General features: G+C 41.7%; 1 protein-coding gene across 1 annotated transcript in view; it reads left to right on the top strand.

The window, feature by feature from the left end:
• Nucleotides 1-27,752, top strand: part of NRXN3 (neurexin 3) — a 1,509,805-nt gene that overhangs the window by 483,298 nt on the left and 998,755 nt on the right. Inside the window, exons 9-10 of the mRNA XM_037031267.1 lie at nt 3,330-3,768; nt 8,113-8,496. Of these exons, the coding sequence (XP_036887162.1) occupies nt 3,330-3,768; nt 8,113-8,496 (823 nt within the window). The remainder of the gene's footprint in view (nt 1-3,329; nt 3,769-8,112; nt 8,497-27,752) is intronic.

The following is a 27,752-nucleotide window of genomic DNA, read 5'->3' as shown; positions in this document are numbered from 1 at the left end:
CTGTCTTTACAAGCCCATGAGTGTAGTAGTAAGGACAGCTTGTCACTCTCTGTGACTCTGCCTCTGCCTCCCAGGCTGTGTGACATCTTCCCCCCATTGGAGCCATTTTCAGTTTGCCTTTAATTGCTTCTTATTGGGATAACTTGTCAGCCAAGGCTACTTTCTGTCACTTGATGCCACATCTCTTTCTAGTTCAGTCATCAATTGGGGACTTTCATTTAGCTGATGGTCTAATTTTACAGAGAACCCTGTACCAGATGCTAATTTGCCTTGTTAAGAAGGTCCAGCAGGGTTTCTTGCCTTCAAGTCCTGCCCACGGTGCTGGTGCATTTCTGCCTTGCCATGGCCATGGTCCTGCAGTGAGCAGGTCGGGAAGATAAGGAAATGGATAAAATAGGACTCAGAGGTTACCCAGTTATCAGCAAGAAAGATGTGAAAACTGCATGCACACACACACACACACACACACACACACACACACACACACAAAGTAATGTCAGGGCCAGAGAGGAAATAAAGAGCTCAACTTCAAAGAGTTTTGAGAGAAGTCTGGTTACCTTTGGCCAGTTTCTGGCCCTGGTTCTCCTCTGTGTCTCTCCAGAAATTGGCATTCTCGTCACCTTCCGTTCCTCTCTCTATCAAGTATCCTTCTTCCAGGAGAGTTCCTCATCATAGGACTCTGCATTCCTTTCCTTTAAAAAGTCTTTTTCTTTTTCATTCCTCTCTCCTGCAGAGGTACCTGGGCTCTCCTGCCATTTATCATTCAATGGAGCCAAGCCTCAGTCTGTCCCATTGGGATGAGTTACTGTTATGTATTAATAATTAACCTTTACAAGGAGCTCTAGTCATAGGCATTTAACCCAATGCAGAGAAAGCCAAAGTTTTGTTATGACAGAGATAAACATGCTTGGGCATAATACCAGTGGTTAGAAGGAGAACCTGCCAATTATTAAACTTTCATTTTCTTTTCTGGCTCACTCATGTAGAGACTGCTAAGGATCCTGCAGTGTTTCCCCTTCACACATGGTCAGTCCAGTAGAGGGAAAATGGGAAATTCAGCTCTTGGAATGGGGAGTTGAACATGCATGGCTTTCCACGTAAGGTTAAAAATGAGCGTCCTGGGAGCTGCTAGTGGACTCCATTTCTAGTGTTCACTGTAGTAGAACACACAGACTCTGGAGCTCAGCTCCCTGAGCTCAAGTCCTGCCCTGCCGCTTCTCAGCTTTGTGACAATGAACTAGTTAGTTCCTTAGGTAGGTATTCTCCATGTCCATTTCTGCATCAGTAAAATGGGGGAATGATGGGGATGTCTCAAATGGGTGTTGTCAAGATCTAATGGGATGGTAGGCTTCAGATCCTTAGCATAGAGCCTGGTAGTAGGTGCTCAGTAAATATTGTTATCCTTCTTATTTTCAGTGATATTGTCTATGGTTCCCATGGCCAAGGCCATATGGTAGGCAAGGCACATTTAATTCTTAATCATTAGTTATATATTAAAAGGCTAACAGCTCTGCTTGGGTATCTCCTGGTGATAGGGGAGAGCAGGAAAACAGTTCTATAGTTGGGTGTTAGGTATTAAATGCTAAGCACTGGAATGATTCATCCAGTTAACCTTTTATCCCCGAGATGGTTTGTAAGACTTATTTTAAGGCTTAAGTCTTGTTATTTTTCTGAAAATAGAGATGACAGTACAACCTTTACCAATCTTTGGAAAGGATGAAATCACGTTAATAATAAATACAACTGCCTCCAAAATAGCTGAGATTTTTATGGCTTTACCATGTGCAATTTCTAAGGGCCTTACATGTATTAACTGATTTCATCATTATAAAATCATTTACTCCTATGTGCCTATTTTTAAAGGAGAAAACAGGCTCATGTGAGTTACATTAAATCTGCCAAGGTCACACAGCTTGTAAGTAGTGGATGTGGGATTTGAACCTAAATCTGGATCCTGACTTAGAATTTGAATAAAATGTTATACAACACATAGCACAGTTATTGGAATAATCAGTGCTCTAATGTCAAGCCCATTCCCTTCCAATTTTATTTTCTGTTTCTTATATGCATGCAACATTGCTGAGTGGTCAGAAATCCAGGACCCATCCCAGGCACTGCATCAAAATTCAGTTCTAGTGACAGCAAAATGTTTTTGAAATCCTTATTTTTTTTAAAGTGTTGTTCTTTTTTTAAAATTTTTTTCTAGATTTTATTTATTTATCTTTAGAGGGGGAAAGGAAGGAGAGAGAGAGAGAGAGAGAGAGAGAGAGAAATATCAATGTATGGCTGCCTCTGGTGTGTCCCCTACTGGGAACTGGCCCGCAACCCAGGCATGTGCCCTGACTGGGAATCGAACCACGATTGCGTGGTTCGCAGGCCCGTGCTCAATCCACTTAGCTATGCCAGCCAGGGCTGAAATCCTTATTTTGAGTAATAAGAATAGTCCCTGCTCATATGTGGATGACACCACCTTTAGAAAGTCATAATATATTTGTATATGTTTTAAGGTATTTCACTCTCACGGTATGTACATAGAGAGCACACATAATGTGCAAAGAAACACTGGTGTCCTTCCCCAGCAACTCTTAACAATCATTTTCTTTAAGCAATACATCCATAAAAACATCCAATACAATAGGAGACTGTGAAAAGTAAGTCTTCCTCCCACACACGAATATTAATCTAACAAATATACTCCCCAGTGACACTTCTATAGTTTCTCGTGTTTTCCTCCAAAGTTGTTCTATGCATTATGAGCATATGTACCTATAACACCACTTCAACACACAGACTTCACACAATAGCAAAATGTATGCGCTGAGCTGTTCCTTGCTAATTTCACGTCACAACGTTACTTGGAGAGCATCCACATCAAAATTGGGAGCATTACCTGGTTTCTAAGGAGGGCATAGTATTCGATAATAAGGATCTGCCAGTCTATTATTGATAGTCATTTAGGTTGTTTCTGGTCTTCTACTAATGTCACGTTAAGAAATATCTTTGTATATGTGTATTTGTAGCTGTGCGACTTAGTGTGTCTTGAACTACCTGTAAGCTTATATTGTATACCTTTCTGACAACACAAAAATTGACCAGAAGTGGACAGACAGAAGGTTTAGAATGGAAATGCAGGAGGCTATTCAGAACCTGTGTACACCCTAGAGGACTCTTCAGATGCTCTTTCAAGTGCCACCTCTCATGTTTCTCATATTTCAAATAATTGTGTCCTGAAGCTTCTTCTCAGGCTTTTTTTCCTGGGTGCCCAGTGAGTGATGAATGGTTACTGTTTGCAAGATTGATTCATATGGCACACGTTTGGCTTTTGACAGGTTGTTTATAAAAATAATGACATCCGCCTGGAGCTGTCTCGCCTGGCCCGGATTGGGGATACCAAGATGAAAATCTATGGGGAAGTTGTATTCAAGTGTGAGAATGTGGCCACGCTGGACCCCATCAACTTTGAGACCCCAGAGGCTTACATAAGCTTGCCCAAGTGGAATACCAAACGCATGGGTTCCATCTCCTTTGACTTCCGCACCACGGAGCCCAACGGCCTCATCCTCTTCACTCACGGCAAGCCCCAAGAGAGGAAGGATGTTCGAAGCCAGAAGAACACCAAGGTGGACTTCTTTGCTGTGGAACTCCTGGATGGCAACCTGTACCTGCTGCTTGACATGGGCTCTGGCACCATCAAAGTGAAAGCCACTCAAAAGAAAGCCAATGATGGGGAATGGTACCACGTGGATATTCAGCGTGATGGCAGATCAGGTAGGCAGAGGCGGGGTATTACTGAGATTGGAGGAAAGCTCTGGCTTCTCAGTTTGTTTCCTGGCTTTATATTTTTATTATAATTTTTCACTTGCATGCTTGTTACCTCTTTTGCTATTATTCTCTGTCATGGTTGTTGTAATGGTTATGTTTTGGAACAAGATACCTGCCTCCTCGATGGCTCACATTTTCCTCTCCTCTGTCACTCATGGTACAGTTGTCTTAGTGATAGCTTCAAGACCCTGAGATAAGGGTGGTTTTTCAAGTAGCATTTCCACAGATACCAAAGCAACTGTCATGCCATGGGTGTGATGGTCCCCCCTCCCAACTTTTTATTCACTTTTTTTGCATCACAGTGGAAACCAATTGTGACATCACAGAGGCTACATTATATGATGACTCTCTAGGATAAGCTTCACTGTGTAAGGGTTTATGCAACAATACACCCTTCAATAATTGGCAGGAGTCATGTTTCAGGGAAAAATTATGACAAGAAAAAAAGGCGAATTGATTTTTCCTGAAGTCATGTTCAATTTAAAGCCTTCCTTTGGTGTGAAAGCCTATATTTCACTCTTTGCTAAGACCTCACTAACTCTCCCTTCGTCTTCATCACCTTTTACATTTGGTTTAAATGGCTTCGTTTGTTTCTGCAGCCGCAGATCAAACAAGCTATCCCCAGGCAGTACATAGCCACTCTGGAGTAGTAACAGAGAGGGAGAAAAAAAAAATTCACAAATAGAGAGTCTGGAGCTTTTGAATGTCTGAACAGTCTGCCTAGCTTTCTATGGACCATGTGGCAATGAAGGTCACATTCCCTGATATTAGAAGAGGCATTTCACCCAGAGTGCCAATTAGAGCACTTGCATTTCACACATTCCCTGATTCTCTATTTAGGTGGTATTATACTCAAGAAGGGTCTTGGCTATATTTTTATCGTTTTTAAGGATTCACTCTGGATATGCCATTTGCACATTTTCTTTCTAGGTGCATTGGGCTAACAATAAAAAACAATAGGCCCCCTCTAACAGTTTATAGCCAGGAATGGCTGAGCTTGGGGGAAATGGCCTTTTGGCATAATTTCAGAGCTAGAAGGCTGATGGCAATGAGCAACGCTGCCCTTAGGAGGAACTGGATGGGTTCTGTGTGGAGGGCAGACAGGTGGTGGATTGCAGCCCTACATGCTTTATTGCCCAGTAGGATGCTTTATGGATTGTCTAAAATCTGATCAGAACCAAGAAGCATCAAATTAAATGTGCTTTTTGAGCAGGGATGAACAGTTTGTGCTTTGTTTTTAAAACAGAAAAATACACAAAAATTAACTTCTCTCAAGACTGAATTTTTTTCTAAGTTTATCTTTAAAATGTCAGCAGGGCAGAGCCAGAAAGCTGTCCCGGAATTGTAAAGGAAATATTCTTGTTGGAGTTTAAGACCCATGTATTTTGGGTCTCTGGAGTTGGGTCATGGTTGATGGATTTTGTGACTGACTAACCTAGACCCTGACACAGCTTAAAGGTCACCTATCTGTGTCATGGGCAGGCTAGAACACGTAAAATTGCCATATGTCTGCTTCTGTTTATTCCCAACTGCTCTCTTTCAAGTAGAGCAGTTATTTTGTTTTGTTACAACTGCCAGAGGACCCATCTTCATCAAATTGCTTTAAATTTTGGAAGCCTTGAATTTTGTACCTGGGAGCTATAGCATTGGCCTATAAATTTGAAATACCTATACATTTGATCAAAGCCTATAAAAATTTACTGAGTAGACAAATAATTGTCCTGTGAAAGCAATGCAACATAAAATTTTAATATGACCTATTAAACCTAATTTCTTTATGAATATGTTTTCTGGTATATTGTTTTTAGTTATAAACTTATACTAAATTGAATAGTTGTAAATGCATTAGCGTACCTAAGTATGGCACCTCCTTTCCTGCTCATCCTGAAGAATAATGTGACTGAGAGGTGATCTAGAAAAACTTTTATTTCACGTAGCATAATACCCTCTGGGCCCATCCATGTTGTTGCCAATGGTAAGATTTCATTCTTTTTTATGGCCAAGTAGTATTCCATTGTGTGTGTATGTGTATGTGTATATATCCATTCTCTATCCATTTGTCTATTGGTGGGTACTTAGGCTGCTTCCATATCTTGGCTATTATAAATAATGAAGGGATTAAGAAGTACAAATTGGTAGTCACAGGATAGCTACAGGGATGTAAAGTACAGCATAGGGAATATAGCCAATGATATTATAATAACTGTGTATAGTGCCAGGTGGATACTAGAATTATCAGGGGGGCACTTTGTAAATTATATAAATGTCTAACTACTATGCTGTACACCTGAAACTAATATAAAATATTGAATGCCAACTATAATTGAAAAAGTAAATAAACAAACTAAAACAGAAAAAAAAGAAAGAAAAACTTTTATGATCACTCCTCAGTTGGGTGACAGATTCTTAAAACTTGGTAAGTGCCTTTAAACTAGCTGTGATCACACACTCACAGGATAGATTTCTGCAGCGTGTCTTGAAGGCTCCAGCATTTAAATTTGTTCTGCTACTCATCTTATTTGGCAATAGATGTTCCTCCCTGTTAGTTGGTGATCAGATTAGCTCTGTAGATTTGTGGCGAGCAGGCAAAGCAAATTGTGCAAGAGAGAAGAAAGAGACACAAAGCAAAACTTCCTTATTTGTGAGACAATAACTCCTATGTCACAAAATTGTTTTAAGGAGCAAGTTGAAAGAAGCACGGAAAGTACTTAAAATGGTGGCCAGAGTATTATTATTGTGACATAGGTTTTTAAAGGACTAAAAACCAAAAAAGCAAAGCAGTTTTCTCTGGGAGAAAACTTTTAGGGGAGAGTAGGGGAAGCAAGCTGTTGGTTTACTCCTCCCAGAGGCCCATACGTTCTTTCTACTCCTCGGCCCCTGTGTTGACTTTGTGATTTAGAGTGTGATCTTCTCAGTCCTCAGGCTATTCCCTCCACAGCTGAGGGAATTGAGATTCTGACCAAAGTGAAAGATGCCTGATGGATGACAGTTAACTTGGTGCCAATGAGTGCTTTAAGAATACTAAATAATTCTTTTAAGTTATGGCATGGTGTTTAGATAGCACGTTGATTGTACAGTTTCCTTGATTCTACACGGTAGGAAATTGAGCAGTAAATGGCCTAGGGCCATCTTCATCATTGAGGAGGAGAACCCTTGTCCCAAGTTCCCAGGTCAGTCTACCTAGGATTATACCTTCTGTAATCCCATGTGCCCAGTCTCTTTCTGACTGCATCTCCTGCTCTCTTGCTCTTGCCTTCTCCACTCTAGCCACATCCCAGGGCCTTTGTAGGTGCTGTTCCTTCTGCCAGACACAGTCTTCACCCTGGACTGGGGACTCTTCTCCGCGTCCTGGTGTCAGCTCACCTGGCATGTGCTCAGAGAGGCCTTCACTTTGAAGAACAACCCTTGGGCTGCTAATGTAGCACCCATTTTACTCTCTTCCTAGCACCTGCCGTTAACCAATATCTCTTGTTTATCGGGTGATTTGTTTATTTTCTGTCCCTCTGCTCTGGAATGTTAGCTCCATGAGAGCAAGGTCATGACTGTCAAGTTCATCTCTGCACATAGAACTATACCAGGGACAGAAGAGGTGCTCAATACATCTTTGTTACATGAATTAATGCACACTTTCCAATTAAAATTTAGCAAAGACAGTGCCCAAACTATTCACTGGCAGGCCGGTAGCTAATGCCAGTGTAGGGGGTCCCCACGCATGGAGGGTCCCACCCTTTAGGGGAGGACAAGCCAGTGATGAAGACTCAGGCAGGCAGATACAGAGAGCCCTTACTCAACAGAGGGAAACACACTTCATCTATGTGAGCTCATGTAACCAGCACAGCACACCAACCTGAGAGGTGGGGACAATTATTTCCCCATTTTATAGATGAGGAAATTAAAGCCCAGGAAGATGAAGACAGTTCTTCAAGGTTACTGCTAGTATGTGGTAGAGCTGGGATTTAAACTCAGGGAGGAACTGTGCTGCTCTCACCAGTGTGACCTCTCAGCTAGGACTGTTAGGCAGAGAAAAGGCCCTATAGGTACGACTATGCTTTTGGGATAGCCTTGGCTCCTCCTAGTGGCCAGGCTGGCTTACCTGGCAGAGATTGGGACCCTGTTTTTTTCTACCACCTTGTAGGACTTCATTCCCTTGCTTGCGTTGTTCTTTCCTGGTCACACCACACTTGTCCCAGAACTCACCTACTGGGCTCCTTTCATTAGCTTCACCACCTGGCAGCCTCACCTGCGATGCCCAAGAGCTGTTAGCTCAGTCTTTCTGTCCTTTCATCCCAGGTACCATATCAGTGAACAGCAGGCGCACGCCTTTTACCGCCAGTGGGGAGAGCGAGATCCTGGATCTGGAGGGCGACATGTACCTGGGCGGGCTGCCGGAGAACCGGGCCGGCCTCATCCTCCCCACCGAGCTCTGGACCGCCATGCTCAACTATGGCTACGTGGGCTGCATCCGCGACCTGTTCATCGACGGGCGCAGCAAGAACATCCGGCAGCTGGCGGAGATGCAGAACGCGGCGGGCGTCAAGTCCTCCTGTTCACGGGTGAGTGCTAAGCAGTGTGACAGCTACCCCTGCAAGAACAACGCTGTGTGCAAGGACGGCTGGAACCGCTTCATCTGCGACTGTACGGGCACCGGCTACTGGGGCAGAACCTGCGAAAGGGGTGAGTCGGCGGCGTGGATGGCATGGGTGGTGGGACTCATGGGCATGACCACTACAGCTATGTCCATGGAGAGACATGTGCTTTCTTTGCTACCACAGGTGCTACCTTTGGACCCACCTGTGTTTTCTTTCTTCTAGAGGAGTTTCCTTGGGTTCACTGCTTTCCAGGTGGCACCCTTTCTAGTTCTGGCTACTTGGATTTGTTTGGCACTAGGCCACTGAAAGGAACAGTTTTGAGTAAAGATTCCCATGATCATGATTTTTTTTTATTAAGTGTCAGACATCTTTTATTTAGAGAGGGTGAATACTTGTCTTTTGGGATTCTGGGTGGGCTGACTGGCTGTTTTATTTATTTAACTCATGGTTTTTGGTGGTCTCTGCATGCTAGCTCTTGCATTAGGCTTTAGGAATGCACTATTGAACAAGACAGCCCCAGCTCTATTTTCATGGAACTTGATTCCTAGTTGACTATTTAGCCATTAAATGAATAAATTTAAACAAGGTGAGTTTCTTAAAAGCCAGTGTGATATATTGGTTAAGGACATGAATTCTGCAGCCAGACTAGGTGAGAAATCTGGCTCTGGAGGAGTGATGTGAACCATATCAAGATAACATCTTTGAGACTTGACTTCCTCATCTGTAAAACAGGAATAATCAGGTACCTCCCTCGCAAGATATTGGTGACGATGAAGTGAGTCAAAAGGCTCTGGACTAGGGCAAGCAGTTAATTAATATTAGTGATGGTTGCCATCGTAATTATTGTCGTTCAGCATCATTAACTGGGAAGCAGAGAGAAGTTTGGATGGCTTTTACAAAGGGACCTGACATGCTGGAGGGGTTCCTAGAAGGCCTTTGCAAGGAAGAAATATGCAAGTTGGGACTTGAGACATGAGTAGAAATGAACTTGGCAAAAAGGGGGAGGGAAGGTGTGTGTCCTAGACAGGAAGGACATGCCAGAGGACAGAAGTAAGAGACCGTGGCACAGTTGAGAAACTGAACAAAGTCCAGAATGGACTGGAGTGTGGCGTGCTGTGGGGAGAAGGTTCAAAGAAGGGGCTGAAGAGGTAGATGGCAAACTGTGAGTACTGATAGATTAGAACAGGCCAGAATGCTGGGAGGAGCCCTTTTCATTCACCACTTTAGCATCTTATGTTTGCACTGAATTTACAGTTGGGGTAAAGGGCAGAGGTAAAGGCAAGCAAAGGGACAACACCAAGACAAGAAGATTATAGTCTATAAGCCAGTCCAGATTACAGTGTAGTTGATTGTTTTATATGCCAGGCCCACAGAATCAAGTTGAGTGTCTATGGGCCGTTAGCCCCTATTTTATATGAAAAGATGATCTACACAGTTGTCAAGTGTTTGCCTAGGGTATCGCTCTAGGGCTTTGAGGATACTGCTTCTGTTATAGGTAATTCTTGCCCTCAATAAATCTAGCATCTGTTTAGCTGAGAAGTTGAAACATCAATACAAAAAAACAATAATAAAATGATAAAAGGCAGTGGCATGGGCTCTATTGGTGGACCAGACTAGGAGGACATGGAGACTCAAAAAAGAGAAGACTTTCTTGAGGGGGAATCTACAAGGTCTCATCCCTAAAGACTACCAGTGGTCAGAGTTGTCCACCATCACAAGTCTGGCAATGAGGAGGTATCCTAGAGCAGGAACTGGATGAGTAGTCAAAGATGTTCCTTGTTGTTTCTGTGAGGTCAACTGTATTGCTAGTTAAGATGTGCATTAAGAGAACTGTAAGTCTTCCTTGCAGTTGGACCAAAAATAGGGTTCAGGACATTGGCATAAGGGAGGAAGAGCCTCCTTGCCACTTATAGAATTCAAATTCAAATTTACTGAATTTTCAAAGCAGCAACCACCAGAACATGAGCTAAGAGGAGGAAGCAAGAATTTTGAACAGAAGTGGAACGAATAGGAGCTGGTCAGTCTGTCAAGCTCCTAGACTCTTTCTAAATCTCTTTCTAGGGTAAACTATCCTGGTGTTGGTTTGGGAGATCGAAAGGTTATTCAACCTCTGAGATGCATGAGACAGAGAGGTAGTGTAAGAACTGAAAGTCACTTCAGACACCTTGCTTTCTCCTCCTGGGTCTCTTCCAAAATCAAGGTTTTTGTGGTTGCTGAAGACAGGGAACAGTGACTGTAGGTATCTGTGTCTCTGAGTTCACCTATGCCAAGGACAGATCAATGGGAGATGGTCCAAGATTTGCCAAGGATGGTGAAAGTCACTGCATCTTTTACATTGTCACTTTTGACTAGTCATTAAAAGGCAGCTGATTGGGGTATCTGAGGGACAATTATTCCTGGTACAGTGCAGCCAAGAGTCATCCATTCTGGCCAAATGAGAAGGAGTCTAGCAAATGTAAGACATTTGATCTGTACATCGCTCAAATTCCAGACAGTTCAACTGATTGTTTTGTTCCTCCACTAATTGTTTTTTGGCCCTGTATTGTTCTTGACACCATGTTCAGAATGAATCAGTGGAGTGTAAAAATGATAGGACTCGACTCTGCTAGCAAAGCAAATAGAGCTTCCGAATGACATTGTTTTTCTTTATTGAAACTGATTCCTCAGGAGAGATGCTTTTGAGTGTCTTTTATTCATTTCTATACTTGTAGCAGCCATGAAACCCTAGTATGTTCCAGGCATTGAATTAGATGCAGAAGTTGTAAATAAACTGACAGCACCTGGTTTTGATCAAGAGGCATATAATCCTTCTGGGCAAACAAAGGGAGATGTGGGAAATGTGCTAGCACGTGGTTGGGGTTATACTGGAAGGAGCAGAAGGGCATGCAGATGGGAGAGGCCATGTTAATATGGGGTAGTGGTGGTCAGAAAAATGGGCCTCAGGGTTTTTAAAATTTTTTCTTGCCTCCTATTTCTAATAAAATTATGGCCTGTTCCTACCTGTTACCCTTAGGATTCACTACAGACACTTCTACAGAGTGGGGAAGGAAAAGGGTTTGTTAAAATTATTGATATACAGGAACACAATCCCTTTTGGATCGAGTAATGCTACTCCATCTACAATAACACCAGCAACCTGGTCAATCAGTTTACCATCCTCTCCTTCATTTTCTTCTAGAAGCAGTAAACCTAAGCCTAGAATTCATAATTGGTGCTAAATGTGGTAAGTCTAGGACAGTTCCTAAGACAGTGTGCCCTATCTAGCCCAAACTGTGTCCTGTACTTGGGCTTCATAGTGGTCAGTGCATTGGTATTGGAGGCCCTGCAACAGGAACAGTAGTGTTAGAAAGCACTTGTTTATATGAAATAGAGAGGCATACGAGTGATGCAGAAAACCGGTATTTAGAGAAAAAGCAGGGTTGGGGATAGCATGGGCCACATATTAAATCAAAATAGCCCAAGAACTCAAGCAAAGAGCAAGCAGTTCAGTCTAAGCGACAACTCCAAGATCAAAGTTGTCAGCCCAAGGCAAGGGAATATAGCAGGCAACTACTGGGAAATATATGGGTATGTTAGACCAAGATTAATTTGCATGAGTATTTTTCTCTTAGAGTAAAAATGGAGGACTCTTGCTTGTACCCTTACAAGAGTACTTCTACTGCCTGTGAAAATGAGCAGTGCTAAATCTTGACATATGACAATTGGCTTGATGTTGAATTTAGATTTTTTCAGCGTGATCTGATACTATTCTAAGAAGATGTAGATATATCTACCCATCTCGGTTGTTCAGCTGTAGCTATTTTGGTTTGCTATTCATAATGAAGTGGGAGACCTAAAAAGCAAAGTCCTATTTTAGCTGCGGACTGCCAATCAGTTTGGTTGAAATGCTTTCATCTGCTGAAAGACCACCTGCCATCCCATGAAGTCCTATTGTACAGAGGAAGCATTCTAGCTTGTCTCTCTTAAGAGGATAAGATCAATGGACCTAGGACAACATAGACATCTTCTTGCCAGAGTAGCCAAACTGTTTACTTCCCATGGTGGGAATCAAGTGTCAATAGGCAAGGCAATGGACTTGGTTTATTTGTGGACCACTAAACTTCAATTTGAGGCCACTGCAGATTCTATCCTCTTCTCTGGATGGCTTTTTCTGAATGTAGGTCATCATTTATTTAGCAAGAAAGAAAATACGAATCAGCCCAAGTCCATCTCTGTGAGAAGAAAAATAACCTACAGCGCAACACCTAGAGTCAAGATTGTCTAGTGGTTAGTGGCATGAATTTTAGAGTTGGAGCTTAATTCCTGTGTTGGTCCTCTCACTTACTAGCTGGATGATTTACAACATTTTTTTTCTCTTAATTAATTCTTCTAAGTTTCAGTTTTCTTATCTGTAAAATGGGGACATTAATATTAGGTAAAGTTTTCTTGGTGACAAGTTACAGAATTGACTATGGCCAACAGAGTCAAGGAAGAGTATTTGCTGCATGATTACCTACAAAGGCACCCATCAGATAAAGATCTCACTAACTACCTCTTACACAGGGAAGTAGAGCAACTCTAGGGACCCCTAGGCACTATGTTTAAAATGATTCATTTCTTTGACATCCAGGTTATGAATTTTTTCATTTAGAATTTACATTTTCTAGCAGGAGAATCTGATTGGCCCAATTTGATTCTCCAGTCAGCTCTGTCCAAGTGGGCAGTCCCCTAGAGTAGATGAGAAGGATCACGTGTGTGTGTGTGTGTGTGTGTGTGTGTGTGTGTGTGTGTTTATAGACATTGGTAAGCTCGGGGTACCCTGACCCATGCAGCTATGTCCTGTTTTAGATGTCCAGCCATGGACCTACTGTTGATATAAGAAAGTGTTTCCTGGGATTATGAAAATTTGGTGTCTTTGGGAATATCAAGTTGTAGAACCAAGAAAATGTAATAGAAAGGGTAAATTTGCTCTTCTCACTGGTCCCAGGATTCCATTCTTCTGACATAAGCACGAGCTGAAAACCGAGAATGAAAGATATTTTGAGTTCTCTCAAATGCTTCCTTTTCCAACAGGCAAAGAGTGCAGGCAGCATCTCCTCCCTGCTCCAGCTCAGGGACTTCCCTTTCAGCCAACCCCTCTGATGGCTTCTGTGTGTCCCAGAGCAGCTGCACATTCTGCCTGGGAAGACTGAGACACCACCTTTAGGTGAGGCTAGAATATGTCATTTGGATGCCACATAGAAATCATGACATCCGAAAATACCACCTATGTCATTTGTATCTACTCCTTGTATCATTAGGTAAGGAATGGGAGGCCATAAGAAGTTAATGTGATTTTAACTTGAAGTAGCTATGCAATGGTTGAAATTCATGATTTCTGACTCCTAGTCCATTGCACTTTCCACTACTTTGAACAGTTTCCTTCTTGTATATGTGAATGAGGTTACATTGTAAGGTTATATTGAGGGAAAAACAGCACATCAAATATCTTTGTTTCCATGCTGTCTCTAGCACTGTGCTATATACACACTATATGGTTATCAAGTGTTGAGGGCCCAGTCCTTAGCCAGAGTTTCTTCCTGGTCTGTACATGCCCCTTAGTGCCCTCATCCATTGCCATGATGTCAAGGATCATGTATGTGTCAGTGACTTCCAAGTCAGGATGTCTCTCCTGGAATTCTCTTTCTCTGGAATTCCAGAAATTTGTATCCGGTCATCCATTTGACGTCTGCACTTGGATATCTGATAGGTAGCTTAATCACAACATTGAAAAAAAGAAATTTGAGTTCTTCCTCCCTGCCTTTGACTTTTTTTAATTTTAATTTTCCTCCTGTCAGTAAATGGTACCACCATTGTCCTGAGGGTTTTCCTTGATTTTTCTTCCATCTCATTCAGTCTGTCTGTTGATTCAGCAAATTTCTGTTGATGCTTTATCTAAACCCATCCCACATGCATCCACTTCTTTCCCTTTCACCACCATTATCTTAGGTCAATCTATACTGATCTCTTCTTTGGACCACAGGATAGTGTTTCATATGCTTATGAAAAGGTCAAGTTCATTTTATGCCTTTCTTACAGCACTGAACTATTATTAGAATGTGTACATACTCAACACATTTCTACCTTAAGCAACTTTAGTTTTAGTAGCTTTGGGTCCCCTAAATTATAGGGAATGAAAATTATAGCAAATGAAGCTCTGATGCTTTTTGGGAGTTAATTTCAATGTTCAAATAGCAGTTCCATAAATAGGTAGCTAGCCCCTCTCTGTGTCAGGCTTAGTGAGCTAAGCTGTGAGGAGACAAATTTGTAGACGATATGGTTTCAGTTCTTTTATGGACTCAGTCTAGTGGAAGGAATGGAGAAGTAATCTTCAGACTATAATGCAATCTACCAAGGGCAATGGTTCAGGGAATAATTATAAGGAAGAAAAAGATAACAATTAGAAAACAAAATATGTCCAACATGACAAATCACTTTATAACTGGTTCTAGATCCACTGGAATCTGCTCAGACTGACTCAGTGGTGTGGGAACACAAGGAAACCTAACCTTCAAGGTCAAATATAATAATCCTGGTTTCTTTCACTGGTTCCAGTGCCACTGAGGAGCTGCCCCATTCCCTGGGGACATCCAGGCCCTTTATTTAGATATGTGACCTTGAGATTCTTACTAGGATCCTCTGGTGTCTCTGTTATGCAAAAATAAAATGAGGCAATTGGGTTTCATGCTCTCTCAGGGCCCTTTCAGTTGTAAACTCTGTGATCCTCAGATGTCATCAGCTTGGCAATGGCTTCCCTTATCCCGAGATGAGGGGTAGAGGTGAGTGAAGGGCAGGACAGGGATGTGAGTCCTTGCTCCTTGCAGTGTGCAGAATTGTCTGGGTTAAGAGACTGGATTTAGTTATGTCAGCACTGTGTTAAAGTTGTCGCCTCTCTGATTCACTCATCTAAAAAAAATGAATGCCTCGATGTACTGGGAATACTTCAGGCCCAAGATATATAACATTTAATGGATGGATTAATGAATATAACCTTGGGCTTCTTAAAAGCATTAAAAGGCTGTCTCCTTTTCTCTGCATTGTTTACCCCTTTTAGATGGATAATGACATCTACCAGAGGGAGGGACTTTCCAAGAAACACTCAATTCATCAACATTAACCAATGAGTCCCCATTTTCCCCTAATCGCTTGATTCTTAAGTCATACAGATCTATCTCTGGTGAGGACCACAGCAGTGCTCTGATTCATACTCTTACGTTTTCTCTTCCTGTTTTCCAAGTGTTTCTCTTTGCAGACAGAGTAGTATGATCCCAGGACATTGTCCGTAGTCCACGCACCCTTCCTAAGTATTATTTCGCTAGGTCAGGGTCTGAGGTAGCCCTAATCACAGCTGCTCCTGTCACTCTAAAGGAGATTCTATTATTCTATAAAAGCTTCAGGGGTCTCAGAAGGACAGGCTTGGGGCTTTGGAGATCTTTGAAATATCTCCAGCTTGGCCTCTGTTCAGCCTGAAAAAGGGAGGGTCAGCACTTTGAGGCAGCGTGTGACAACGGCTTAGAACTGCATCACACCTGCTGTTGGCTGTGGTTCTGTCAAATGTAGGGACACAGCAGCCATATATATTGCCACTCTGTACCTTTATTACTGCCTTTGCTAAAAGCTGTTTAACTGCCAGCAGATATCTGCCCATTATGGGTGCAATAAATTGAGATGCTGCTAAATTATGAGAAACAAGTGCTTCCAAATGCAACACAAGGGGATTATCATAGCCCATTCTAGCATCTCTGGCTCCATGTGTCTTTTCACAGATAGACAAATTCTTCCTTGCTCCAGTATGGATTAAGAGGAAAGGAAAGTTAAGAGATCTGTTTATTGCAAGAAATTATGTGCCTGCTCTATGGTCAGTTCTAAATATACACTGGGTCATTTAACCCTTACATTCACTTTGCAGGCTGCATATTATTATCCTCATTTTCTCGATGTAGGAAGTAAGGGTCCAATTCATTTATTCCAAAGCACCTCTTGAGTCCTGTGCGCCAGGGGCCAAATAGAGCCTTTGGGATAACAAAGCATTGATCGTGATGCTCCTCATAAGCACAACAGTAAATTCTGATATCTGAGAAGGGTGGGACAGAGAGGCAGGGAGAAATGTGATGGACAGCATCACAGATTGGGGGACATTAGAGCTGAACCTTGGTGGAGTTGCAGGAATCTCCCAGGTAGACCAGGTAGGTAGAAGTATTCCAGGGAGAAGAAACGGAGATGCAGAGGACTTGGGGGAACAGGAAGTTTTCCTTGTCGTTGGACTCTAAGGCTTGGAGATTGAGGGGAAGGAATTTGAGGGGAGATTTTAGAAAGTGTGGCTGGAGGAGGGAAGGGCCAGCTACGAAGTACCTTGTTTGCTCTCCCAACAAACTTAGGTCTTGCCTTACAGGAGGCATGCCATTTTTATCACAGGGACAAGGTCAGATCATTCTGCTGGAGGATGGGTGGGATGTGGGAGGCAGGAAGCCAACAGACCAGTGTGTATTAGTTCAGTTTGCATGGTGTTATTTCAGGAAGGAGAAATAAGAGCCCTAACTGAGGTAGAGAGAATGGAGGTCATGTTTTGGGCAAACATCTAATAGATTTAAGAGACAGTGTTGATAGGATTTCCCACCCAATTGTATCCAGCAAAAGAATGGCCAAGAATGGGTTAGAATGGAATTTGACCATGAAATCCTATTGTTTCTTTTCTCTACTGTTCAGCCATCTTTAATCAGTTTGACATGCTTGAGAGGAGAGGGGAGGAGTAAGGTAGCAAGGGAATATAGTTAGCAGTCACCTACACATGCTGGTCCAACTCTGAACATATGTGATTTACCCTCTATGCTAACGACGTGTCAACAGTGGCTGGGTAATTGGTTTGTTGGGTCCCTCTGTCATAGAGTCAAAGTAGACAATGTACCCACATAGATAATAAGCTGACCTAGCCATTCTGAATCTATAGTTCAACATTTCAAGAGTAAAAAAGTTCTCTGGCTAGCCCTTTTATTTCATTTTTTCTTATGTTATAGAAAGGACTTAGATAGGATTCTTGTGTTCAAATGTATGATGTAGGAAGGGAGGTTGTGGCAGAAGGGGACATCCCAATGCATGCTTTTGTCCAGACTTCAGATGGTTTGTATTTGGAATCAAGATATGATTCTGGTATAATTCCAGATTTTTAAGAATTATGTTAAAATGGTCTGTGATTGTCTCAAACAAGGTTTTTGTATACATAAATGGTGGGGCAAAAGTAGGTTTACAGTAGTTTGTATGGAAGATAATTAATAAACAATAAAATAATAAACTGTGTTTTGCATACTCACAACTGTAAACCTACTTGTGCCTCACACCATATTTATTTGGGGAAAAATGTAGTTTCTCTTTCTTTTGTAAAAGTGGTCGTATATGAGATAAGTGAAAAGATTCTTTTTTAAGAGAGAGGGAGGTCATATTTCTAATTTCTCTTTATTCTGGCCTCTCATTAAGACTCAATAGCAGTGAGCCCCAATATTGAGGATTGTGTACCTGTGTGTGCATAGAATGCATGCAAACAGTTTTTCTCCAGTCTCTGAGGTGGTTTCCTATTCTATTTTATCATGGGTTCTGTTTCAATTCATTCTGGGATTACTAAGGGGAAGAAAAAAAGCACACATGTAACCATCATAAATGGAAAGTCCAAATTCAAAACCCAAAACTAGATTAACCCAAAGGAAACAGATAATAAAAGGGTATAAAATTATATTGTCAGAGGCTCAGACATTATCTAGCACAACCATCTCCATCCCCAATTTTAGAAGAGGAAAAAGAGGCCTCCATGTAGCAAATGAATTGCCCAAAGAATATACGCAGCAGAAAGAAAGGAGCTCCTACCCTTTGCAACAGCATGAATGGAACTGAGTGGACCTGGAGAGCATTATGCTAAGTGAAATAAGTCAGATGATGAAAGACAAATGCCATATGATCTCACCTTTAAGTGGAACCTAATCAACAAAACAGGCAAGCAAGCAATATATAACCAGAAATATTGAAATTAAGAACAATATGACAGTAACCAGAGGGGAGGTGGGAGGGGATAATGAGGGAGAAGAGGGGAAGGGTTTTCAGGAGCATCTGTAAAGGACACATGGACAAAACCGAGGTGGGGTGGAATCAGGGGAAGGAGGTGGGCATGGCTGGGGTTGTGGGGGAGGAGTGGAGGGAAAATGTAGACAACTGTACTTGAACAATAATAAAATAAAATAAATATGAAGCTCAGTCCCTCGTTTTGGAAATCCCATAGTTAGATTTTTCAAAGGAGTATACACAAATAGTATCCATGTATATTTTGTGAAAATATATATCTACTAAGCGGTAGAATCATGGCATTATAGCAAAGGCATTTGGTCAATCTCTGGTAATTTGTTTTGTTTTTTTTTTTTGGTAAGTTTTATTTTAAATGTTGATTGATTTAGAAGAAATGAGAAGGAAACAGACATGTATACATTTATCTTTTTTTCCTTTCATCACCCATCCCATCTTCTTTGAGGAATGACAAATAAATCCAGCCCAACAGAGAGGACAAGTGCATCTGAAACTTAGGGCTGGAAATCCTGGGTATAAATGGCTCTCGAAAGGCCCCCTTCTGTAGGCTATTGGACAGCTATTTCCCTGGTGTGGAGATGCAATCTTTCTTGGAGGAGATCCATTTAATGCTTCTTAGCATGTTTAACCTTTACAACAAAGCAGTCTCATCAGAATGACAAACCCCAACAGAGCCTTCTGTGAGACCAGTAAATCAGAAGCCTTATGAAATCCTTTGGATTAGCATACTTCCCCTCTTTGTTTCCCCAGGGACAGAAAGCCCTGTGCCTTTCAGATTTCAGACTTCTCTGCAGGCCCCTTGTCTGGAGCTTCCTGTTGTGGCCCACTTGTGTTTGACTATTGTTTTCATAAGGTCTCCCAGGGCCACAGACTGATACCAGCTAAGAGCAGCACATTTTTTATCTCTATCAGCAACATTGTAAAGGCAAGATAAAGGCTCTAATGTTTGCTTTGTTGAATTCTTCCCACCTCTGAAGTCTTCCTTTCTGTGTATAAAGATAGTAGCTGGCTCTGAATGTCACCACCTGTGGTGGCAGGCTCTTGCTCATAGGGACCTGTCTCCAGCTGGCCGGCTCTTCCCCATCCCCCCATTTCTCAGACTATAATGATGAAACTTCTTTCATAAGCAGCCTAGCTTCTCCAGCCATGGTAAAGCTGAGCCTCCTGCTGTGCAGATCCACAAGGTCAAGCCCAGGTTGAGAGCAGAAGTGGAAGGGGAGGATATTAGTGAGTAAGAGTTCCATTAGCTGTACAGGTAGGTGATACCGAACATTTATTGGGGATTTGGTGGGGGGATGACTCTATCAAAATTTACAGGTTCACATTTACAGTTGGAAAGGACATTTGAGGTTTTGAGTCTAACCAAATAGTTGATGCTATTTGACCCTTGTCAAAACCCCTAAAATGTTGTATGGGCTCAATGGAAATCCACATGCTGTACTAAATCCACATTTTGAATCCTGGACCAGAGCTATTCCAAAGCACTGCCTAGAGGTGCTCTAATTTGTGCTTCGGGGGTTTTCTTCCTACCTGTTGAGTGTGGGATGCTTCTGAAGTGCAACTCAGAACCATCCTTTACAAGCTCGATGGGTCTGTGTGATTTAGTTTTTGTACCTAATAGCCCCTTTATTTATTGTAAATAGGCTAGGCAGTTAATTCACAGTTAGCAACTTATGGCCTGGAAAATCTCATTACCCAAAGCTTATGTTATTAGCACATTTGTTTATAAAGAAATGTTTAAAGAAGTGGTCTGAATACTGAGATTCCTGATCATCTCCAAGAAGGGGGGGACCTCTGAAACAATTTTGGAGGGACTGTAGGGTTGGACCAAGGTTATCAAAGCCCCTGAAATTCACACATAAGCAGGTCTAAAAAGGGAATTCATAGCCATTGAGTACCAACCCTTTGCCAGGTTTAATTGGGTGCTTAACCTAAGATGAAGGAGCTTTGGAGTCAGACAGAGCTGGATCGATCTTCCGCATCTTCTTGCCCACATTCTTGGTTCCTAAGTAAAGGAAAGGAACTCTAAGGTTCCATGGGATTGGTCCAGAAAAGCATTAAATGGGTGCAGCTAAGGACTAGTGATGTGGACCCCAGCCCATGGGGTCTGCTACATTGTGGATGAGTCACAAGACATTCATATGGACTACCGAGTCCTGTGGAGGGAAAGGGCGAGCATGGCTTTTCTCTCAAGGGGAGGAAAAAGGCCTGGCCTCTGCTATGACAAGCCTTTATTTCTTTTTCTGGGCACATTACAATAGAAAACAAAGGGGCTGATGCTGCTTAATCACATCACAGAAGAAGAATATTTGCAAATGAAAAGGGAAAAGTGTTTGAACCAGTTATACTCCATACTGGGGAGTTTGAGCATGGATTTTAGGAAGTTACAGTAAGCACTTTCTGTCTCAATTCAGGATGAGGGAGTTTTAGCAAAAGCAAGTCTCAAAGTGGCCTAGGTACATTGCAGGCTTGATTCCCCACTGGAGAACCTATCCGTGTGCATGGGTCCTGTGCTTTGGACCTTGCTTTCCACTGGGAGCTGGGCCCACACCATGCAGAATGGTCTCCTACAGACTAGGAAGACAAACTTTTCCGTGTTCCAATTTACCCAGGCCTATAGCACACCCCAAGTCCCACCTACATCCATATCCACGTGTGTATCTTTTAGGCTTGATACCTTTTAATGGACAAATCCCTTCTAGAGGGATGACATAGACCCTGTTAATTCAGAATGATTAGCCTGGAGTCTGCTATGCATTGTGGGCTGGTGCCAGGGACTCTCTAGATGACTGGCAGCTGGTTGCAGGGAAGGACAGGACCCCAAGGCCTCTGGAAATACATTGTGTAGCCTGGAAGCCATCTCATTTTTTTAACTATGGTAGATGAGAAGGGGTCTTGGCATGAGGGAACAATGGTGCAATAAAACCATGTGGCTAAAATATAAGTAGGAATTCAGAACAGTTCCCTGGGGTATCATTCCTACTTGAGGAGATGTCTTGGCTACTGCAAAAGAGCCCTTCTCCCTTAACCTTACGTTCCCCTGAGCTTTTTATGAATGGAGATAGATGGTGATGGTGTGTAGGTGAAGGCGCGTGGCCTCAGGATAAAGCTGAACAGGCTATTTTCTCTGTAGATTTTCTTTTTCCCTTTCTCTCTTTCTTTAATCCTCTCACTTCCTCCTCACCTTTCTTTCATTTTTTTTTCTTGCCCTCAGTTGCTTCAAAGCACGTTTGATTTCTTTCCTATATGTTGAATGTGTTTGACCCATCCCATTTCTTTTCAGTGCAGAGTGGTGTTCCTCAGGGCTTTGATGGTGCAACTAATATATTGAATCTTGGCTTTGGTAGGACAGTTATTCTGTCTACATGAAATGCTACTCAATAAACCAGGCTCTAGATTATAGCTCTGTTAGCAGTGTTTACCAGTGTTGGAGAGAAGCCTCATAAAACATTGTCATCAGTTTGTTATTACCAACATTCTAGGTCATGAATCTCCAGTTTTAAAAATGAACATTGATTTTTATGATTACAAAGGCAATATATGCTCACTGTAGAAAATTTGGAATATATGGAAATTTATTAATTCAACTTTTCCTTTAGCTGATATTAATTGAGCACCTATTATATGGCAAACAATAAAAAAAGGCTAACCCTCTTAAAATCCTAAACAGTAATTATCATCCCATGACTTTTATTTAGGTTATTTAAAATATTTTTCCTTGAGAAGAGTGGGGAGTGATGCCAGGATTATAAAGGCATTTAACATAAAACTATGCCATATCCTCTGGCATAGTACATTTGCTTTAAAAATGTGTTTTAGTTTTGTTGCCATTTTATATATACATAAATATAGTATTTTTATACCTTAACACGTATTCTTGATGGCATCTACCAGATATTACTGGCAAGGATTAGAAATGGGAATTTTTCAAAAGTCTTTTAATTCGCCTGATGACTTCACCAGGTACTTAAAAAATCCAAGTGGTTTTAATTTCTGGACAACCACAATTTAAGCTCAAAAACAACCTACGGAAATGTAAAGCCTCATTTGTCAAAGGCTCTGGGCCAGCCCATCCTGCCACTGTGGGATGGCTGCAGCCCGGCTGGCTCAGAGCTTCCTCTCTTGGTGCAAGACTGCCAAGCTTGAGCACACAAGCCTGTCCTAGGCCTCCCTGTGCCCAGTCCTCAGTTTTCTGTGTTTGCGTGAGGCTTAAAAATAAAGCTCCTACCCCAGCTGGTGCAGCTGAGTGGATTGACAATGGGCCTGCAAACCAAAGTTTGCAGGTTCAATTCCCAGTCAGAGCACATTCCTGGGTAGTGGGCCAGGTCCCCAGTGGGTGGGCTCATGAGAGGCAACCACACATTGATGTTTCTTTCCCTCTCTTTCTCCTTCCCTTACCCTCTCTCTAAAAAATAAATAAATAAAAACTTAAAAAATAAAAAAAGCTCCCTTGTACCAGTGAAATAAAAAAAGCTAAAATTGCTCATAATTATACCAACTAGAAACAGTTACTATTAACATATTGGCATGCTCTATTCTATGCCTTTGAGAAATGTATGTATAAAATATTTTATGTCATTTGAAAATAATTTTCCTGTCCTGAGTTTTTCAGATAGAATTATCCCATGAATTCAATTATGTGATAATTTTATAATTACACCATAATTTCAACTTAGAAATATGTTATAATCTTTGCCTCAAATCTCAAGTAAAATCTTTAAAAAATGATTTTTAATGATTTCACGGTACCTACATTTGCCAACTATTGTCTCAGTAATGTTGTTAACAAGGCACTCCAAAATTAAGTAGCTTGCAACAAACAACCTTTAGATTCTATTATGGTAGATCTGTGGTTAGGTCAGGGCGGCTATCCTCCTACCTGTGAAATAGCTGGACGTAGCTTCATGTTTGAAACTTACATTAGGGTCTGCTCCATGATCTCTACATTCTCCTTGGGCCAGAAACTACTCAGGAAATGCTCTTTTCTTGGAAAATGGCAGGAGGGCAGGAGGGGACTTGGATGTATCTAGTACCTCCTGAGACCTTATTCTGTATCTGGCGCATTGCTACTTCTGTCCACATTCCCTGGTTCAAAGCAAATCATGCTGCCAGGCCCATCACAGGGTAGGTTAGTACACTCCGCCCACTCTAGTGGAAGTACTACAAAGTGACAGGCAAAGGGTGTGGATGTATAGTTTGAAAATAGGGGAGGTGCGAGGAATCATGAACAAGTGTTCAGTCTACCACGACAGACCATCTGATCTTTTATTATCACTGATCACCAGTGGTTGATCAAAGAAGACATAATTGATCTTTTCTGTTAGGCTCTATTGTGGCCCCATATTGGTGTGGTATCACAAGACCCTTTTCCAGCCAATGGACATCAGAGCCACTGTTACTTGCCCAGTTTTCTCTCCTACCTATGTCAACCTTTTGTTTCTAAAATACCTTTCTATTGATATTCTTTCTCAACTCATTGCACCTCTAGGAATTTATTGTATCTTTCTTCACCAGTGGTCTCCTCAACCAGAAAAGAAACTGGTTCTGATTTGGATACAAAGGATGCTTATGACCATTGCTGCAAGAGGGCTTAAGGAGGTGAAGCCTAAGATCTAGAAGGATCAATTTCAGAAGATCATCAGCTTTAGAACCTAGAGGGGAGGGAGGAAGAATTAGAGCCTGGTTTGAGATTTCTTGGCAAAACAGTGGAGGGAGGCCAAGAAAGACCAGTGGGACACGGTAGCTCTCTAAGAGTAGTAAGCAATGATTGAATCAATTTTTGAAAAATTCAGAATCACTGAACTCCATCCACTCCCGTAATCTGTACTGAATTACTCTTTAAGCCTGGAATTCTTTTCCTGCTTCAGGTTTTACCAAGGATTTGGTATTCAGGATATTAGTTTTGATACTGATTCTCTACTAACAGACCTCTTAATTTTTTTCTTTTTGGTATCTGTTCCTCTGCTTTTAGTTGGCATTTATTTCTTTGCATTACATACTTTACTTTACACGTTTGACAGCATGCTCTGGGAAGGCCAGGATTGTGCCTTCTCCACTGCCCAGGGCCTGACATATAGAATGTTCTCAACACCTTTCTTGATGGTGATAGGTTCAGGGCACAGGTACACTCAATCTTTCAGTCTAAAGATTAACAAAACTTTTTATTACCTATATATTCTCCTTTTCATGCAGATTGCCTTGCTCTAGGCTTATATTTAGTGCTCACAGCCAAACATTTCCTACAGGGAAACCTAGTTTATGTATTTATTTAAAATATAATTTTCTAAGGAAGGAGCACAATTATCCAAGCAGAGCTTGCCAAGGTCCAGGCATTAGTCTGTGCTATAAGAACCAATTTAGAGTAGTCAGAAGCAACAGAGACTGCTAATTAAATTGACGAGGTTTAATAACTCGTATTCTCTCCAAAGAGAAACTTTTCCTGACCAGAATTTTATGAGAAGGTAACTATATTGCATTAGGATACTGTGAGTATGGAGGAAAGGACAAATTGATTTAGGGGATGGAGGAAGTGATATTGTGTGAAAATAAGACTAATGTTATAGAATGTTAGCAGAAAACCACCTATTTCTATTATGGTTTACTACCATGCAACAAATATTGATTGAGACCCTGTCATGTGATAGACATGATGGTGGAAACAAAGGAAACAAAGGGTGAAAGATGTGTCCAGTCTACAGAGAGCTCATGGTCACCCTAGGGATAGCAGGTAACTGCCTCCAGGAAGATGGACTGAACACGAGTCCCATTCAACCAGTGTCTCATCCTTAGTGCTGCATGAATTGTGGCGGATCCTGGCCGGTAGGATCCATGTATGTTGTGGCTGCTCATGAACAAATACACATGGACAACAGAAGTCCTGTGGAGAAAAAGGGATGGCATGGCCAGTCTCTGAGAGAGAGAGAGAGAGGGCAAGAGAGCCAGAGAGCTCAATCCCTGCCTGGACAGGCTTTTATTGCTTTTCTGGTATATTACATGGAGGGCAGTCTTCATTTACTATGCACGGGCTCACTGCAGGGGATTGCCTTTTACAAATAACAAAGGAAAGAATGTTGCTAATTACTTCAAAGAGAAGGATGTTGCAGACCAAGGGGAAAAGTGGTTGAACTGGTCACACTCCATACTTGGGAGGTTTAGCTCAGATTTTAGGAAGTTACACTAAGCCCTTACTGCCTCAATTCAGGGTGAGGAAGTTTTAGCAAAAGCAAGTCTCATAGCAGTCTAGGTACAATGCAGGCCTAATTTCCCACGGGAAAACCTCTCCATGGGTGTGGTCCTGTGTGCCACATGCACTCTGCTGGTTTTCCACGAGAGGGCTGAGCTACACTTCCAAGCTATGTGAAGTGGTTCCCTACAGTGAAAGACATTGTTTAAGATGCAAGAGTGATTCAAGGTTGAAGATGAGATGGGAAGAGAACGGGTTTAGATATCAGTTAGAAAAGAACTCCAATTTCTCTGCTCCCAGAAATAATGAGCATGGTAAGTCTTTTCTCTAAGGAGTTAGAGAACGTTCTTGCTAGGATTGGATCAGGGTATTAGTATAAAAATTCAGGCTTAAAAGAGAGCCAAAGAACACTCATCTGCAACTACAAAATCAATGAACACACTCACACACAACCTTTCTATCTTACTAGGCCATTTATCTGTTAATTCTTGACTGATAAAATAATCAGTTTGAGATGCAAGATTGAAATAAAGTTATTTTAACATGATGACTATGTTTAATACTGCTATGTGGTATATTTGAAAGTTATTAAGAAAGTAGATCATCAGAGCTCTCATCAAAAGGAAAAACATTTTTATATCTATATGAGATAATAGATATTAACTAAACATTTTATGCTAGTCATTTCACAATACATGCAAGTCAAGTGGTTATGTTATATACTTAAACTTACAGAGTGCTGTATGTCAATTATATCTCAATGAAGCTTGGGGGGGGGTCATTTTATCCAAAGACAGAACATTTCAATGACACATAATATTTTATAGAAGAAAGCTCTTGCATGTTATAATATTTTTATAATGCCATTTTAAATGATATTCATTAAAATATTATTGCACACAATAGGCCAGACACTATGCTAGCATTTGAGGGGTATAGTGATTGGTAAAAATTGACCCATCCTTGGTATCATAGACCTTACAGTCTAAGCTCTAATAGGAGCTTAGACATCAAGTAATCAACAACTAAACATGCAATTTCAAACTCTGTTAAACTTGAGAAGTATGGAGAGCCAGGCCTAGCTGGGGAATCAGGGAAAGTTTTCCTGGAGGAATGTTGCTGGAGCTGATAGTTGAAGGATAAGCTAGAGGTAACAAGCAGGGATGGATGTAGTCTCCCCGGCAGAAAGTTGTTGGAAAGCCCAAGGGGTGAAAAGGAGGATGGCAAGTAAGAGCCCAAGGAACAGAAGATGGGGTTGGAGCAGAGACAGAGGGTGGAGGGGAGGCGGGGACTCGACCATACAGTCTTCAGCTTGTAGAGTGTGTTACTGATTTGGAATGTATCCTAAAGACGGTAGCAGATTGTTGGCTGGCTATAAGCAGGAAAGTTACATGACTATGATTTATTTTTTAAATCTCACTTTGGCTATGGGATGGAGAGTAGATTGGAGGAGGACAAGAGCTGATGCTAAAATACTAGTTCTCTAGGAAGGAGTTGATGGTGGACTAAATTTGGGCGAGGGTAGTGACTATGGATGTGAAGCCAAATGGGTGAATTTGAAATATATTTAGAAGGTCCTATATTTATAGCATTTGAAATGTCAAAGGAAAACAACTCAGGGCTTAGTAAGGAGACACTTTTATTTAAAAGGATTATTGCAAAGGCAAGAAGGGACTACTGCAATGGGGAGAATACTGTGACGATAAGGTCTGAAAGCACCACAAAATAACAAAAAACTGAAAAAAGGTTTTTTCATTTCTAGGGTAAAGGAAGACACAAGCATAGATAAGCAGAATCTTTGGTGGGGGGGCTAGATGAACAGTGGGAAAACACCAGGGGGTTTGCCAGGACAAGGGTCTCACTGCGGTCAGCTGATTCTCAGGCGAAACTGATAAGGGAGTCACATTCTGTTTTCCTTTGTCCATGCTCAGACTTGGGGTAAGCAGAATTCAGGTTCAGGGGCCTATAGAAGTAACTAAAGTTTGGTCAAGACAGAGCAGAGGGTCAGAAACTGCAATGGGGGCCCTTGGCTAGCAAGGGTAGTCTGCCATGACATAGAAGATGACTTCATGGGG

This window comes from Sturnira hondurensis, unplaced genomic scaffold (assembly GCF_014824575.4).
Source record: "Sturnira hondurensis isolate 20B ecotype Veracruz unplaced genomic scaffold, ASM1482457v3 Scaffold0021143, whole genome shotgun sequence".
NCBI lineage: Eukaryota > Metazoa > Chordata > Mammalia > Chiroptera > Phyllostomidae > Sturnira > Sturnira hondurensis.
The sequence above is the reverse complement of the archived record's forward strand: the minus strand, read 5'-3'. Positions and strand labels throughout refer to the sequence as shown.